Source organism: Eptatretus burgeri, chromosome 4 (assembly GCF_056783735.1).
Source record: "Eptatretus burgeri isolate ZD-2024b chromosome 4, Ebu_testis_v1, whole genome shotgun sequence".
Lineage (NCBI taxonomy): Eukaryota > Metazoa > Chordata > Myxini > Myxiniformes > Myxinidae > Eptatretus > Eptatretus burgeri.
The window spans coordinates 104821123-104839320 of NC_140964.1; the positions used below are offsets into that span (position 1 = coordinate 104821123).

The 18198-nt window shown below is 50.7% G+C and overlaps 2 protein-coding genes across 4 annotated transcripts in view; one reads left to right on the plus strand and one right to left on the minus strand.

Moving 5' to 3' along the window:
• The window catches only part of LOC147028821 (uncharacterized), a 116390-nt gene extending 101242 nt beyond the window's left edge, over window positions 1-15148 (minus strand). The window contains exon 1 of the mRNA XM_085879563.1: window positions 14624-15148. Within this exon, the coding sequence (XP_085735689.1) occupies window positions 14624-14784 (161 nt within the window). The 5' untranslated portion in view covers window positions 14785-15148. The remainder of the gene's footprint in view (window positions 1-14623) is intronic.
• Window positions 15149-15160: 12 nt separating this feature from the next.
• Window positions 15161-18198, plus strand: part of LOC147028822 (protein yippee-like 1) — a 36708-nt gene continuing 33670 nt past the window's right edge. For all 3 annotated transcript variants that reach the window (XR_015057723.1, XR_015057724.1, XM_085879569.1), the window contains exons 1-2: window positions 15161-15364; window positions 17603-17829. Coding sequence is in view for 1 of the 3 variants with exons in the window: in XM_085879569.1 (XP_085735695.1) it covers window positions 17713-17829 (117 nt within the window). In the remaining 2 variants the exon portion in view is untranslated. The remainder of the gene's footprint in view (window positions 15365-17602; window positions 17830-18198) is intronic.

Here is an 18198-nt window from a genome sequence, read left to right on the forward strand (position 1 = left end):
GAATCCCAATCAATGGGATCTGTCCATTTGATCTATTGTTCCACCTGTCCACCGATGCAGACCGACACTATAGCCTTTACCAGCAAGACGATAGTTCTTCATTCTTCTTCATGGGACTTGTTTCATGGTTTCTGCAGTTGGTCAGGTGGTTTTTCTTATTATATACTTTTAAAGAGCAAACTTCTCCCTCCTCAAATATACATCGCTTGTAGCTACTGGGAAAAGTGGGATTCATTCGCGCCATTAAATAACTACTAATACACAGTGGTAGTTTGACGAGCTGGTGTACATAATAAGAAACAAGAAACAGAGCAATCAGAGATTACAGACCCTCACCAGGACTTGTTTTGTGTGGCATTTGTGTTGTGTATTTTATGCGGTGTTTGTGTACAGGTGTGTTACGTAATTAACAGCAGACATAACTATTGGGGATGAAGGCATACGAGATCCGAACTCCTGACATCAAACTGTTGTGAGTTTGGTGTCCCGTAAATTTATTTGTGGGGCGTGGGGTTCGAGATCCCACTCCTGACACCAAACTGTTGTGGGCCGGGGACCGGTGGCGAGAAGAAGGAGGAGATTGGGACCATACTCTGTGCAGAGCGTTGGTGCTGCTTAAGCAGTCTCCTTGGCAATTAGACACAATCCTGGACGGGTCACCACTCCGACACAGATAACTAGAACTACCACTTTATAACTGCTGGCAGTAATAACCTGGTACCAAGACGTCCCGCTTTGATGCAACCCCGCTTTGATCGGACACCTGACCCCGACCCATTACGTTTATTACTATTCAATTGAATTGAAATAAATTTAACTCAAATCAAATGGAAGACATATACTGTAGGCACAGTACTGCATTGGAGTCAACAGAATGGAACCCAAACAAGCAAAAAGCAAAGATGAAGTCATCAGGAGGAACCTTGATAGGATTCTGGTTTCAGCTGCTACTACCCTACCCTCAAAACCATCCATGTGCAGCCAAGTGAGCCTTATTAAACAAAAAAAAAATCAACGAAGATTAAAAAATAATTAAATAATTCTGGCTGCCAGACCATGCATCCGATCAGGTTGAAATTTAAAACATATTGTTAAGGATTCAGCGGTGGCAGGATTCGCACCCAAGTCTTGATAGCTAAACGTTACAGATTAGGCGCCACCCTCACCACCGCCGTCTCCGGGGTTATAACGCTGGCTGGCTCGACACAGGCCTCGGGTCATGCGTCTTCAATCGCGATACCAACGTACCCCTGGACCTTACGAGTTGGGGAAATAGACCCCGGTTACAGACTTGTTTTGTCAGATGCCGAGCGTTTTCTGCGAGTCTGTAACCATTTTGGTTTTATATACCAATTGAACGGATCGTTCCTCGACGCGACACAAATTAATCCATAGCAGCAACTTCATACGAATCAGCCAGATTTATTGGGGAACATCGGGGAACACAACACAAGCAAAATATTCACACCAATGTTTTAATTTATCTATAACCCGTTCTTAACTAGGGAGATATGGATTACGGGTTTCGACGGGGTCCCTACCGAGATAAGCCTTAAACAACATGCAGGCAAGACAAAGACAGCATGCAGACGACAGAGTACTTGGTGATGTTTCATGGACGAGAGGAAAGTGTCAAAAGCACGAATGTCGCTGGTAAGAAGCTGATGTCCACGGATTCGCGCCCCAAGCTCGAGCACGCCGCGTGGCAAAATGGCGATCATCTTCCTTTGTCGCACCGCATGAGGCCGCCGCGTGCTCTGACCCTGCGTAAGGTCGACGGCACAAGACCGTCAGATCGACGATGGGTTTCAGCTGGTTTCTCACAAGGTCCAGAATACAAGTCCAGGCCTGGCCTATTCGCCAGACAAGGCCAAATCGAGGTTCCGGGCTCCGGCAGGCTGGGTCCATGGGATTCCAAGACGTCGTCGAGCCGTGAGGTGAGGAGGGACAGTCAGAGGCTCCGTCGTTTCTCTCTTGCTGTCCCGGCGCACGCTCGCCTCGAAGCACGACTGCTCATCCAGCAGATCGCACCTCGACACCCTTCGTTTCTCTTTTGCCTTCCCGCCTCGAAGCCTGACTGCTCAACTCCGTCCTCTCAGTTCTTTCTACCTTTTCTTTTGGGGCGCGCCCCTTTACGAAGCCGACAAACTCCTCACCTTAGTTTCACTTCCTCTTTTTGGCCACTCCCCCTCTCAGCGCGCTGGGTGGAGTCTCGCCCGGAGAGAGGAAGGAAGAAGAAGGATCTCTCGATCCACCACGACTGCACAAACAAATAACAGCCTGTGACACCTCCCGACACACATGTAACACGCATTTAATGGGGGATCTGAGCTAATCCTATATTTAGTAGCATACTAAGGGCCATTTCCATAACAATATATTCCCCATTACTACTAGATCATAATTGTGAAGTTTGAAAAGGTTCAAGAGAAAGGATTTAAAAAAAGATTTTCATTCAATCCAATATAGCTGCCAGACCATTTGACATCAATTATTCGTAAACACCCTGATGTTCCCAAGGCTTGTAGAACATGTGTGTGAAGTTTCCCCCTCGATCTGTTCAGCTGTTCTGGAGAAGAATATTTTTAAAGGTTTTATGTTAATTCTATACGGCTGCCAAACCATGTGATCGATGATGTCATAGGTGGGAACATTTTGTTCCTCATGGATAGGCGGTCACAGCTGTAAAGTTTTGCCTCAATCTGTTCAGCCATTTCAGAGAAGAAGATTTTTGAAAGCTTTTTATTTTATTTTTAAAATAAGACTGCCGATCCACGACACCAATGATGTTATCAAATTTTTTTTCTGTCAATCAATTTATCCCGAGATGACCCTCAAAAAATGTCATACGGATCGGCTGTCGCATTCTACGTCTGCAATTATGATGTCACAACAAAGGCACCTATGACATCATACAAAAGTCATACTTATTCCCCACGTAAAGTCCTTGCCATGTGCCAAATTTTTATTTTTTCCCTGGTGCGGTTTCAGATACAGAGGTTCAAAGTTTTCCTTTTATCCAACATGGCTACCACACCATGTGACCTAGGACGTCATAATTATCGTTAAAATATTCGACACCAGCAAATACCACCCGTCACTTCGCTGACGGAAGAACTAAAGGAGAGAGGGACAAAAAGGGGGGAGGGAGCGAGAGTGGGGAGAGTGAAGAGGTGGAGGGGAAAGGTGACAGGAGGGAGGGGAAGTGAGGTGGGGTTGGAGAAGGGAAGACAGTTTGAGGTGAGAAGAAAGAAAGACAGACGTGCGGTGGAGCATCAATTACAATTCATACCACCTCATCAAAATGATTATGCATAGAATAACTGTGAAGATGGAAACAAAGTCATGTCTGAAATCCATTGTCTACCACTCAAACTATAAACAAGGCCCAGAGACAAACTCCCGTCCAGAGACAAACTCCTGCCCGGTCAAGTCCAGAGACAAATTCCCGTCCAGATCTAAATACCACCCGGACGTGTCCAGAGCCAAGCTGTCTGGAGACAAACACTGCCCGGACGCGTCCGGACTCAGGAGCCATGCTGGCCGGACATAAACACTGCAAGGACACGACCGGAGACAAACACCATCCAGATATTATATCCAGAGACAGAGACAGACAGAGAGGAGGGGAGAATGAGAGGAGATGCGGGAGGGGGTACTGCACTGTATTGGGAGGGGGTAGAGCTAGGATGGGACAAGGAGAGAGAGAAAGAGAAATAGAGAGAGAGAGAGAGAGAGAGAGAGAGAGAGAGAGAGAGAGAGAGAGAGAGAGAGAGAGAGAGAGAGAGAGAGAGAGAGAGAGACAGAGAGAGAGAGAGACAGAGAGAGAGACAGACAGACAGACAGACAGACAGACAGACAGAGAGAGAGAGAGACAGACAGACAGACAGACAGACAGACAGGTGTGGGAAGGGGAGTTAGCAGAAAGAATATGTTATGCTTTATGAACAGCATGCACGCACGCACGCACACACACACACACACACACACACACACACACACACACACACACACACACACACACACACACACACACACACACACACACACACACACACACACCCGATATTGGCAATTTTTTCCGGAATCGGCAGGTTGGAGTGAGTGTGATTACCAACGACAGTACTTGATGCATACAACCCAGAAACCTCAAGTAGTTTTCACTGAAAAACAACATTGCATTTATTTTGATGTTTCAGTGACATGTTCACAAACACTATTCTTTATAAACAGCTGTGTGTGATGGGCGGAAAAAAATTTGGCTTGGTAATTTCTAAAACATGTTAATACGGCAAACGGCTCGGTAATCGGGTTATTTCACAACTCGCTCAGGGTGAGGGAGAGCGAACCACCCGATCGGGGTGACGGAGCGCGAGCCACCCGCTCGGGGTGACGGAGCGCGAGCCACCCGCTCGGGGTGACGGAGCGCGAGCCACCCGCTCGGGGTGACGGAGCGCGAGCCACCCGCTCGGGGTGACGGAGCGCGAGCCACCCGCTCGGGGTGACGGAGCGCGAGCCACCCGCTCGGGGTGACGGAGCGCGAGCCACCCCGAGCGGGTGACGGAGCGCGAGCCACCCACTCGGGGTGACGGAGCGCGAGCCACCGGCTCGGGGTGACGGAGTGCGAGCCACCGGCTCGGGGTGACGGAGCGCGAGCCACTCGCTCGGGGTGACGGAGCGTGAGACACCCGCTCGGGGTGACGGAGCGCGAGCCACCGGCTCGGGGTGACGGAGCGCGAGCCACTCGCTCGGGGTGACGGAGCGTGAGACACCCGCTCGGGGTGACGGAGCGCGAGCCACCCGATCGGGGTGTCGGAGCGCGAGCCACCCGCTCGGGGTGACGGAGCGCGAGCCACCCGCTCGGGGTGATGGAGCGCGAGCCACCAGTTCGGGGTCACGGAGCGCGAGCCACCCGCTCGGGGTGATGGAGCGCGAACCACCCGCTCGGGGTGACGGAGCGCGAGCCACCCGCTCGGGGTGACGGAGCGCGAGCCACCCGCTCGGGGTGACGGAGCGCGAGCCACCCGCTCGGGGTGACGGAGCGCGAGCCACCCGCTCGGGGTGACGGAGCGCGAGCCACCCGCTCGGGGTGACGGAGCGCGAGCCACCCGCTCGGGGTGACGGAGCGCGAGCCACCCCGAGCGGGTGACGGAGCGCGAGCCACCCACTCGGGGTGACGGAGCGCGAGCCACCGGCTCGGGGTGACGGAGTGCGAGCCACCGGCTCGGGGTGACGGAGCGCGAGCCACTCGCTCGGGGTGACGGAGCGTGAGACACCCGCTCGGGGTGACGGAGCGCGAGCCACCCGCTCGGGGTGACGGAGCGCGAGCCACCCGCTCTGGGTGACGGAGCGCGAGCCACCCCGAGCGGGTGACGGAGCGCGAGCCACCCCGAGCGGGTGACGGAGCGCGAGCCACCCCGAGCGGGTGACGGAGCGCGAGCCACCCCGAGCGGGTGACGGAGTGCGAGCCACCCGCTCGGGGTGACAGAGCGCGAGCCACCCGCTCGGGGTGACGGAGCGCGAGCCACCCGCTCGGGGTGACGGAGCGCGAGCCACCCGCTCGGGGTGACGGAGCGTGAGACACCCGCTCGGGGTGACGGAGCGCGAGCCACCCGCTCGGGGTGACGGAGCGCGAGCCACCCGATCGGGGTGTCGGAGCGCGAGCCACCCGCTCGGGGTGACGGAGCGCGAGCCACCCGCTCGGGGTGACGGAGCGCGAGCCACCAGCTCGGGGTCACGGAGCGCGAGCCACCCGCTCGGGGTGATGGAGCGCGAACCACCCGCTCGGGGTGACGGAGCCCGAACCACTTGCTTTGAATGACGTGGTGTGGCAAAAACGTCTCTGCAGAGAGTGAATGATTCACTCAGAATGGCATTGTGCGGTCCCGCTGTCAATAATGGGTGCTCCGAAAGTGGCTTAAGCACTCATGCAAGCTCTCCAATTAAATGGTTGATATGGAACGGTTGGCCAAGCTGTCGCTGCATCCCATGAAGGATCCCTTTAACTTTAAAGGCCATCTTCACTGCGCATGTAGCAGTTCATGAAATAAAATGAATTAATGAAATAAAATTACCGCATCCACAAAAGAGTTGCAGCTTAATGCAGAACAACCATGGAGACATCGCAAAGTACAATCTCCTATGAAATAAACATTGCAGAAAATCCGCCATTGTGCCTACTCGTCTGTGCATGTGTCACGTCGTATAGCCGTTCGGGGTCCAAGCAAGCGTTATGACTTTTTTTTAAACATCCGCTTTTTTTTTTTACCAGATTTGCTTTGATTCCCTGAAGAGCACCTCAAGAAACCTCCAAAAATACACAGATTTGGCAGATTCTGTGGATCGGCAGTCCCTCGGGGGACAGGGCGCAAAGTCTCGCAATGAATGCATGAAATGATAATTTTAGTTCATTGACGCTGGTTCCCTGAAATAAACATTGCAGAAATCCACCATTTTGCCTGCTCGTCTGTGCATGTGCCACGTGGTACATGGGTTTGGGGTTCACGCAAACATCATAACTTTTTTTTAAAACGTCCTTTTTCTTTTTAACCAGATTTGCATTGATTTCCTGTGGAGCACCTCACGGAGCTGCGAAAATATACACACATCTGGCAGATGCTATTGGAGAGGCAGTCCTTCTGGGGTACAGGGCATGAGGTCTAGCAGTGAATGCATGAAATCATATCGCTCAATGAAGCTGGTTAATTTTGTTACGTTCCGAATGTTTTTTGTTCACTCAATATAATTCTCCAAACAGGAGAAAAAGATAGCTTTAATGCTTTGGAAATTTCACATTTTTACCTTCGCATTCTGCGAAAGGTTATGTTTTGGTAGGCGTGTATTTATTTATTTATTTATTTGTAATCTTGTGATTCGTATAACTCAAAAAGTATTAAACCGAATTGCATGAAATTTGGTGGGATGATTGGTTATTAGCCAGGAAGCATTCGATTAGATTTTGGGATCGTTCGGGTCAAAGGTCAAGGTCACGAAAAGGTCAAAATCGTCTTTTTACGATAACACGGTCAATTTTTATTCAATTTGCATGCAACTAACGCCAAAATGTTCAGAATTCAACGCCTCATCTTGTGATATGCAATATGACACAATGACACCCATACTCTTGTTACCGGTTAGGGGTCAAAGGTCAGGGGGGTCACGACCTTGAAAAATATGCGGTTTTTGTCATAACGCGGTCAATTCTTGTCCGCTTTACATGAACCCAGCACCAAAATGTTCAGAATTTAATGCCCAATCTTGTGACACAATGACGTCATAACACATGTCACCGGTTGGGGTAAAATGTCGGGGGGGTCACGCCCTTGAAAAATATGCGGTTTTCGGCATAACTCAGTCAATTCTTATTCGATTTGCATGAAACCAGCATCAAACGAGATTACCTTCTCTTATTGAAACATTGTATTCACCGAGCTTGCGAGTGAAGACTCGCCAAAACAACGTGAGTTGATTGTTGTTTAGTCCGTAGCCCCCAAAAGTCGGGGGGGGGGTCATGACATTATAGATATGTGGTTTGTGTCATAAGACCATTCATATGAAACCAGTTCCCCACACTCATACCAAGAACAAAAAAAGTAGTGGCGGCGAAGGTATGCGCTCTATGAGTGCCCGTTCTAGTCTTGTGTATGTATGGAGGAGGGAACAAAGCCTTGCTTGCTTAAAGTTTTTTGGGCCTTTAGGGTCTTTTGAGTACTCAGGGTATTTGGGGTCTTCGGGGGGATCTTGGAGGTGTTTGGGGTCTTGGGGGTCATCAGGGTCTTGGGGGGGTCTTCCAGGGTCTTTGAGGTGTTTGCGAGTCTTCAGGGGTTTTGGAGGTGTTTGGGGTCTTGGTGGTCTTGGGGTCTTTGTCTTAGGGGTCTTCAGTAGTCTTGGGGGGTATTTTAGGTCTTCAGAGTCTGGCATCTTGGGAGTCTTTTGGGTGTTGATGTCTTCGGGGTTGTGGGGGTCTTGGTGGTCTTCGGGGTTGTGGGAGTCTTAGGGGTGTTTGGGGTCATCCGGGTCTTAGTCATGGGGGTATTTGGGGTCGTCGGGGGTCTTGGAGGTCGTCTTCAGGTTCTTTGGGGTCTTGAGGATCTTTGAGGTCTTGGGGGTCTTCAGGATCTTGGGGGTCTTTTGCATCTTCAGAGTCCTCAGGGTCTTAGAAGGTCTTCAAAGGTCGAAGAGGTCTCAGCAGTCTAAAGGGCCGAAAGGTACATTCCAATATTACCTAAATAATAGACATATAGTCACACGGCTGGATGAACGGACAGATGGACGGAGGGAAGGAAGGACGGACTCATGCTGAGACCAAGCTCTTTTTAAAAAGATAGGTATATCGGCTTAGTTATGACTCGTTATTTCTTTAAATTACAAGGTTTCACAACAGATTTCGACACTTATTTGGTCCGGACGATATCCGATCCTCAAAACCAAAATAATATTTTGATGACATACTATAATTATTCCGTGAGAGTGGATCGTGAAAAATCATATCATACAACGCACAAAATCGCTCCAAACTCCTAATTTGAAAACTATAATACTTATAAAAGCGATTCGTAGCTATGAACAGGCATTCGATAATATGAATGAGGAAAGTGGAAAAAAAAAACTTTATCAAGAAATCGTTGCGGCCTGTTCCAAGTCGAGGCAAGGTTGAGCAGGCCAAAAAACATGGCGGCTTCAGACCCCAGCGAGGTTACTAGAGAACATTGTACTTTACGGTAATTCCACATATCGACGGTCCCCTGGGCCAGTGCGCATGCGCAGCCTGACCCGGAGCCAGGGATGTTGTGGGTGTTTCAACCTGTTCAATACTTGTTTGATTATTGTCGTTCCACGCTAATAAAGTGGTCGAACAAATTGAACTCTGTTCTTATTTATAATCAAACAGCTTGATGCAGTCGAGTAAGGATCGTCGGTGCTGAGGAGGACGCGACTGGGTGAAAACGGATCACGAGAACGTCGACAGTGAGTTTGGATTTCTCGGGTTCTGTACCCAATCTTCGCCCCAGGACACTGTACACACGTGTGCATCACCGAAAATAGAACGTTTACTCCAGAATAACTGTTCCTATGGCGCCGGTGGAAGCAGAGTGCCCGATCGAGGGTTGTGACTATATGGCTACACACGCAGAGGCGGCAGTGGTGGCGGCCATGTTGAGTATACACGCCACTGTGCATCGTCGCCGCCCCAGGGCGGCGAGCTCGAATGCCAAGATGGAGAAACTCAAGCGTCCCTCCATAGCACTGGCCGGAACGGGCGAGGCCTGGTCGTACTTCATAACCCGCTGGGGCGAATACAAAACAGGTACTAAGCTTGTCGGACCCGACATAGTCGCGCAGCTACTGGAGTGCTGTGAGGAGGAGCTGAGAAAGGACCTCACTCGCGCGGCGGGTCGGAGCCTCGTGGGCAGCGATGAAGAAGACGTCCTCGCCGCCATGAAGGCGCTCGCCGTCCGGACGGAGAACACGATGGTAGCTCGAGTGGCCCTGTCTAACATGCGGCAGGGAGACGAGGAGCCCGTCCGGTCGTTCCACGCCCGCATCAAGGGGCAGGCGGACACGTGCAAGTATGAAATGAAGTGCACCAAGGCGGGGTGCGATCAGGTCAACGACTTCACCGAAGAGATATTGCGCAACGTGGTTGCCCGTGGCATCGCGGACCAAGCAATACAACTTGACCTACTCGGTGAGAAGAACCAGGACATGCCATTAAAGGACATGATAGAGTATATCGAGGCCAAAGAGTCTGGAAAACGCTCGGCATCGCGCCTGCTTGACACTCAGAGCACGGACGCGATCAGTAGTTCGTATCGGCGGGGAAAGCGACAGGATGTCCGCGCCAGAGTAGGAGCCAGGCCGGAAAAACGGAAGGCCAAGCCCGAAGGAGTATGCATCTACTGCGGCGAGGTGGGCCACGGCAAAACGCCTCAATGGCGCGCCAGACGCGCCGAGTGCCCCGGATACAGTAAAAAGTTCCGGAAGTGTGACCGCCAGAATCACCTCGACAAGGCGTGACTGGGCGGCCGATCGGCAAGACCCCCATCTAAGGAGACCGACGGGATGTACGACGAGCAGACGGCAGCCTTCGTCGAGCTATGCACGGTCACCATGGCCAGCACAGAGGACGAAATGCGCACGCTTCCCCTCGCTCACCACCTGTACGATGATATGTGCGATAAGTGGATGAAACGCATATCCGACCCGCAGCCATACGTCAACCTCACTCTCACCAACAAGCGCGAGGATTACAAAGCGCTGGGTTTTAACCTCCTGAAACACACCCGCGCGGTAACCCTACCCGCTATGGCAGACACGGGTCCCAGAGCTGCCTGATCGGCATTAAAGTCGTCCAACAAATGGGCCTGAGTACCGAGGACCTCATACCTGTATCCATGACCATGAAGGCCGCAAACAACAGAGGAATTCGTATCCTCGGAGCCGTGGTAGTCAGATTCGCCGGTAACAGTGACGACGCTCGGAGATTGGAGACGCGCCAAATCGCGTATGTGACGGACTCTTCAGACCGCATCTTCCTCTCCGCGCGGCCTGCATGGACCTGGGAATGATCTCGGACAGATTCCCGACACTCGGAGAGGTGAATCTGACAACCTCGAATTGTGCGACTGCCCACGACGCGCGGAGCCGCCGACCAAGCCGACCGCACTCCCCATGCCAGCGACCGAGGCCAACAGAGAGGCACTACAGTCACATTTACTCAGGATGTATGCTCAGAGCACATTCAACACGTGCCCACACCAGCCACTACCGAGAATGACCGGCCCGCCACTACGTCTTATGCTCAGTGAGAACGCGACACGGTTGCCCATCACACTCCCATCTCCGTGGCCATACATTGGCAAGATGAGGTAAAAGCAGGCCTCGACCAGGACGTTCGGCTCGGCGTGTTGGAGGAAGTACCCGTGCTGGCACGCCGGTGACATGGTGTCACAGCATGGTAATTTGCGCGAAAAAGAATGGCAAGTCGCGACGCACCGTCGCCTTTCAGGCCTTGAACAAGCATGCGTTCCGCGAGACCCACCACACCCAATCCCCGTTCCACCAGGCGAGACGCGTACTTAACGGGAAGTGCAAGACAGTATTCGACGCATGGAACGGTTACCATAGCGTCCGCCTACACGGGGACGACCGCCACAAGACGACCTTCATCACTCCCATGGGGCGCTACCGGTACCTATCTGCCCCACAAGGGTATATGGCATCGGGGACGGTTACTCACGACGATACGATGAGATCGTCGCGGACATTGGTAACAAGACCAAGTGCGTAGATGACACGCTCCTATGGTCAGACACGATTGAGGGCAGCTACTTCCAGGCGGTCCAATGGCTGGATATATGCGGCCGGAATGGAATCATCCTCAACCCGGAGAAGTTTGTCTTCAGCGCACCCACGGTGGACTTCGCGGGCTTCACCATCACCATGACCGACGTGCGACCGTGCAGCCGCTACCTGGAAGCAATCCACGATTTCCCCCAACCGCGTAACATCACCGACGTCAGATCGTGGTTCGGGCTTGTCAACCAGGTGGCATACGCCTTTAGTATGGCCGAACGAATGCAGCCATTCCGGAAGCTCCTGAAAAGTGGAGAACGCTTCCAGTGGTCCATGGAGTTAGAGGACATATTCCGCGAGTCGAAAGACGTGATCGTACAAGAAATCGAACACGGTGTCCGCATATTTGACAAAACTAAGCCAACATGCATCGCCACGGACTGGTCGAAGGAGGGAATCGGATTCTGGTTGCTCCAAAAGCACTGCCGATGCGTGCCAGTTAGACCATTCTGCTGCACTGATGGATGGAAAATAACCCTGGTCGGCAGCAGATTTACACACGCGGCAGAATCCAGATACGCGCCCATAGAGGGCGAGGCTCTCGCAGTCGCGGACGCCTTGGACAAAGCGCTACTTCGTACTGGGCTGCGAGAACCTGATCGTTGCGGTAGACCACAAACCACTGCTGAAACTCCTTTCGGACAGAGCACTTGACGACATACCCAACCCCGCCTCAGGAACCTCAAGGAGAAGACCCTGCGTTATGGCTTCCGCATCATACATATCCCGGGCATGAAGAACAAGGCGGCAGATGCCATGTCGCGCAGGCCAGCTGGCACCACGCGACACTCCACTCATGAACCTTCCAGATGACAATGCCACCATAGCGACCCACCTCCAACCAAGCACGCACACCGACGTCCTGTCCCTCCTACGCCCAAACTGAGCCGGAGTATGACGATGACGTAGAGGACAACCTGGCATGGTGTGCCGCGGGCCTCGAATCATTGCGATCAGTAACATGGGATCGCGTCAGGGAAGCCACCAGCAGCGATGGCGATATGCACATATTGGAGGGAATGACAATGAACGGCATCCCGACTCAAAAATCGAGATGCCAGAGACAGTCGCGATCATCACCAGTACCGCGAGAACATTACATCGACAGATGGAGTGATCCTATACAAGGACCGAGTAGTCATACCACCCTCACTCCGCGGCGATGTGCTGAGCGCCCTACACGCTGCCCACCAGGGCGTATCAATGATGACCGCCCGCGCAGAATCCTCTGTATTCTGGCCAGGCATGTCGGCCGACATCAGCGCCACTCGGAAAAACTGCGAACACTGCCACCGGATGGCACCATCACAGCCTGGAGCGCCACCAACTCCACCTATTCCGGTCGTTTACCCCTTTCAGGCAGTGTGCTCGGACTTCTTTGTACACAGGGGTGCACACTACCTTGTGACAGTGGACAGATACTCGAACTGGCCGTCGATCATCTCAAAGTCGACGGGTGGCGCCGCCGGACTCATAAACCACTTACGTGGCGCCTTCGTGACGTACGGGACACCAGAAGAGCTCGCGTCGGATGGGGGACCGGAGTTCACCTCCACCGAGACCAGGTCATTCCTGCACAGATGGGGCGTACACCACCGCTTGTCATCGGTGGCCTTCCCTCACAGCAACTGTCGCGCGGAGATTGGAGTTAAGACAATGAAACGACTTATCACGGACAACACCAGCCCGCAGGGAGAACTTGACACTGACGCTGTGCAAAGAGCGATACTACAATATCGTAACACGCCTGACCCTGACACGAAGATCTCCCCGGCAATGTGTGTCTTCGGCCGCCCGATACGCGATTTCATCCCAATTATCCCCGGGAAGTACAGACCGCACGACACTTGGCATGAGACCCTGAAAGCGAGGGAGGAGGCCCTCCGCAAACGTCATATCCGCACAGCCGACACCTGGGCAGAACACACCAAACGCCTTCCGCCACTTGCTGTAGGGGACCAAGTCCGCGTACAGAACCAGACAGGATTCCACCCAAAAAAATGGGACAAGACAGGCAGTATCGTGAGGTACGCCAACACGACCAATACGTGATCAAGATCGATGGCTCGGGCAGAGTCACACTTCGGAACAGGAAATTCCTGCGCAAGTTTAGCCCAGTTCGCAATGACCAGCTGCCACCCCGGTCTATCTATGATGATCTAGCAACCCGCATCACTGTACCTGCACCCGTTGTAACACCGCAACTGCCTGACCTCGACAGCGAACCCGTGACATCTGCGACGCCAACGGGGCCCACGCCGGCACTGATGCCAGTATGCACACCCCGGCGCAAGACGACACCCGTTTAGACACGCCAGCAGCACCAGGACGAGGCACACCGAGGCGCGCGATCCTTCAGACGCCACCATCGGCCCCTGAAACCCCGAGCCCCATCCCCACTGGGGCCCGATGTGACACCACCAGCACCAGCGATAGGTCAACGCCGATCCACCAGAGCGACCAGCGTGCCTGCCTGGCACAAGGACTACTCCATGGAATAGTCACACGATGGGCGATATAAACTTTTGTTCATTCATTAAACTTAATATTTTCTCAGCCTTTATCTATTAACATAATAAAGACTCGGAGGGAGATAGAGAACATTGTACTTTACGGTAATTCCACATATCGACGGTCCCCTGGGCCAGTGCGCATGCGCAGCCTGACCCGGAGCCAGGGATGTTGTGGGTGTTTCAACCTGTTCAATACTTGTTTGATTATTGTCGTTCCACGCTAATAAAGTGGTCGAACAAATTGAACTCTGTTCTTATTTAGTTACCAAGGAAACGCCTTAAGACCCCAGAGAGAGTGAGGTGGCCAAAGATCGCCTGATGAAAGATATAATTAAATAAGGACGTTAATCATCTTCAAAAGGGGTGTTTCAATTAAACCAAACACCCAATTTTCACTTTTGGACTTCCTTGGAGTTTTCTTAGTATGCATGCAAAGTTTCAGGCTGCTCGGTGTTATGGTTTTGGAGTTATGGAGGTGACACACACACACACACACACACACACACACACACACACACACACACACACACACACACACACACACACTTCTATTAGTATAGATGAGTAGTCGTAGCTGTGGTGAAAATTTCAGACGGACCCAAATGCAATACCCTCTCCTCTGGCGAGGGGTAATAAGGCTTGTGTATGTTGTGCATTTAATTGTGAAACCACCACTCACGATCAACGATATTTCATTTACCTTGCGATGAATTTATTATTAAATCGTTCGTTCTTCCGTTGCCGACTCGTTTTACCTCAGGGTCCGTATGTTAGGACGCATTGTGCTGGTTTTGACGAGACCCCCTGAAGTGGTCACGTGTCTTTTCACTCTCCGAGAAACGTGCAGGAAGCAGGTGTGATGAGGCCGATCGGCGTGACTGCAGCAGCATTTCCGCCTCCTTTTTGATGAATACATGTCGAGCTTGCCAAACGCCTTGATCGTGACTCGCTTTACCTCAGCTACAACATGCGCTGACTGCCGATGCACTGACTTTTTTTTCTTTCTCTGTTTAAATGAACTGTATGTTCTCTTTAAAAATAACAATTAAAAAAAAATTCGATCAAACGTTTCCAATTGTTTTTTACACGGCTCCATTTCGTGCGTGGTGCGTGCCTTCGTCAGAAAACTGTCACGTTTCTTTGAAGTATTAAAATGTAAATATCGTAGGCCGTCGTCTTTTGTTATCTCTTGTTGCTGGGCCGTTACGAGTCCGAGCAGAGCATTACAACAACAGAGCGGACTAATTTGCATAGCTCCGCCCAAACCGCTCGTCGGTATTGGACGCTTATCGTTCAATCTGGAAGGTAATTGGTCAATCGCCATCACGTGGCTCACGAGTCTGTCAACAAAAACACAGGCGCGTCTCGTGACGCAGGAACTGTCTCGGTCTTGCGCGTTTCTGTCTTTCCGCGAGATCGCGGTATTTGCGGAACTTGGACAGTTACAGGTTTGCTGGACGGCTTCTAGTGTACCAGTTTTCCAGAGACGCAGGAAGGTAAGGAAGTTGTGCACCTACCATCTGTTCGTCACACATTTTATTTATTTATTAATTTTGTATCCTCCTCGTCCCGGCCAATCCATCGCTTTGTTTTGATTGTTGATTTACCTCACGGTTTTTTTTTTGTTTGTTTGTTTGTTTTTTCCCCACAGCCATCGCACTTAAAGCCCCTCTGATTGATTCGTGACCCGCCATATGCTCGCGTTCACGCACAGTGCACCGAGGAGCGCTTTCGAAGCAGTTCCTTTATAGTTCAGACAACCGAGTGATTTAATGTTCGTATCTGCTTCGGATGTCTGTGAAGCTTGTTTAGCTGTCGTCTCTCTGCCTTGTTTAAACGATCGCGGTTTTATCCGTTCGACGCGTCTTCAAGCCCATCAAGTCGACCGATCACCCTGAAACGTCGGAACGAAATGGTCAATTCGGTGATCCCTGCAAGACACCAACGTGCAGTCATCGAGGGTAAAACATGGAGTTGTGAGGATTTTGAACCGCCTTTTGGTGTGCAGCTGGAGGAGGAGGACTGGGACCATCCTTTGTGCTGAGCATTGGTGCTGCCGAAGCAGTCTCCTTGGCTATTGGGTACAATCCTGGATGGGTCACCACTCCAACACAGTATACCAGCAAGCTGGTTCTAATTTTGCCGACCTCGGAAGGATGACTGGCAGTCAACCCCACCTGGTATTGATTCAACAGCTGAGCGGGATTTGAACTCAGGACCCGAGGATCCAAAGCCCGCCACCCTAACCATTAAGCCAACACCAGGCATTCAGTAAGACGGCTATAAATGTGAACCTTGTTTGAATCTAGACCAAACCTTTATGGCCCATTACTGATGTTAATAGGTTGAGGTCCATTATTGATGTCGATGGAAGAACCTTCAACTTCATTTTGCGGTGTCAAATTGTGCCACTTGATCGCCTAATGGTTACATCCTCTGCTCCGAGTCTAAGAGGTCGGCGGTTCGAACCTGATGACGACCAATCGAGCACAGACGAGCAACCTTGATGGGCCTACTTTCCCTTTTCCTGCATTGAAGTTCCTTGTAAGGGAGTTATTATTACTGCCGAGCTGTCGCTTCGCTTACAGCTTCATCAAAATACAGCATGTTGCACTTCACAAACCTATTGGATGTCTATCTTGATGAAACACACACACACACACACACACACACACACACACACACACACACACACACACACACACACACACACACACACACACACACACACACACACACACACACACACACACACACACACACACACACACACACACACACACACACACACACACACACACACACACACACACACACCCTTTGAGATCTGGGAGGGCTCCATTCCACATTCTGAAACCTGTATATGGAGATAGCAACCACTAATGCACTTCTCCCTTTCGTGATATACAATGTTAAAAGGTTGACTTTGGAATCATTTTGGCACAAGTGGTTTGGAATTTTTATTTTATTTTCCATAAATCAGATGATTATTGTTCTGATGTTCCACGTGAAGCAGGAGGAGGAGTTCCATTAATGACAGTTTCATTTATTTATTTATTTTTATGGTCTGAGCAATTGTCTCGATTCTTTGCTCCCAGGTTCCAATCCTAAACAATACAATTTGTCCATTCTGTGAAATGGGTTGTTTGATGTCTGCCTGTTAGACATTGTGAGCATTGGAGTACATAAAAGCTGGGTAATGTTTTTTTTTTTTAAAGCTCTTCTGTGACCTCAACACACTTTTATTATATAAAGCTGAAAGGCAGTATTTTGCTCCTTGATGCATTATTTGAGGCTCTTGGAAGATCATCGAACCAGCAAGTTGTTTTATCCTATCATGTTTGTAGCTCCCTTCATAAATTTATTTTGATCTCATTGAAAATAGTTTGTCTTTAATCATCATCATTATTTATTTATTTTTAATTATTAAGACTCCCTTTATGAAATGTAATAAGTTGAATGTACATGTTTTTAAAAGATGAAAACAGCACTAATAGTTTCTCATCTCATCCTGCAGTCATAATTGGTGAAAGATTATGCAGGCTCATTGGGCACCTCGTTGATTAAATAAACGTCTTTTGAAGGTTTATCTGGTTGCTATTGATGACTGCTGTTTTTGTTACCTCAGCCAGCTGGTAGCAAGAACCAAAGAAGGAGTGCCATGCCCTAGCAACAGTATCATGTAACCTTTACTTCACTGGCCCTGTGCCTCTCTCCCTGTGTGACCGTTTTAGAATTTTCAGCAGTGCAGCGTGCAAGTGTGTGCGATAAGCTGGATACGAGACGGGCCCGAGCTCGGGACGAGAGTCCGGCGGGCGACGGGTAGGAGTGCAAACGGAACGCCATGGTCAAGCTGAGCAAGTCCAAAACTTTTCAGGCCTACCTGACCAACTGCCATCGCAAGTACAGCTGTGTACATTGCCGGGCACACCTTGCTAACCATGATGAGTTAATATCAAAGGTGGGAACAGGTTGAGTTTTAAATTATTTTGAAAAGTATTGTTAATCAATAATTATCTGTCTTTTGTTTTAGTAATGTTTTTTTGGGGGTGAAATGAGTGAGTGTCAAGGGTATGTATGTAAATCCCTTAAAATGATTAAAAATATATATATTTTGACTGACAGCGACCAGGGTTGCGTCAGGAAGGGCATCCGGCGTAAAACATGTGCCAAATCACTATGCGGATCATACAGATGATCCGCTGTGGCGACCCCTAACGGAAGCAGCCGAAAGAAGAAGAAGAGATATTTTGACTGACAGTGGTCGCGAACGTTGGTCGATTTGCATTTTGTAGCACTGACCTCTAATGATTATTCCTCTTAACTTCAG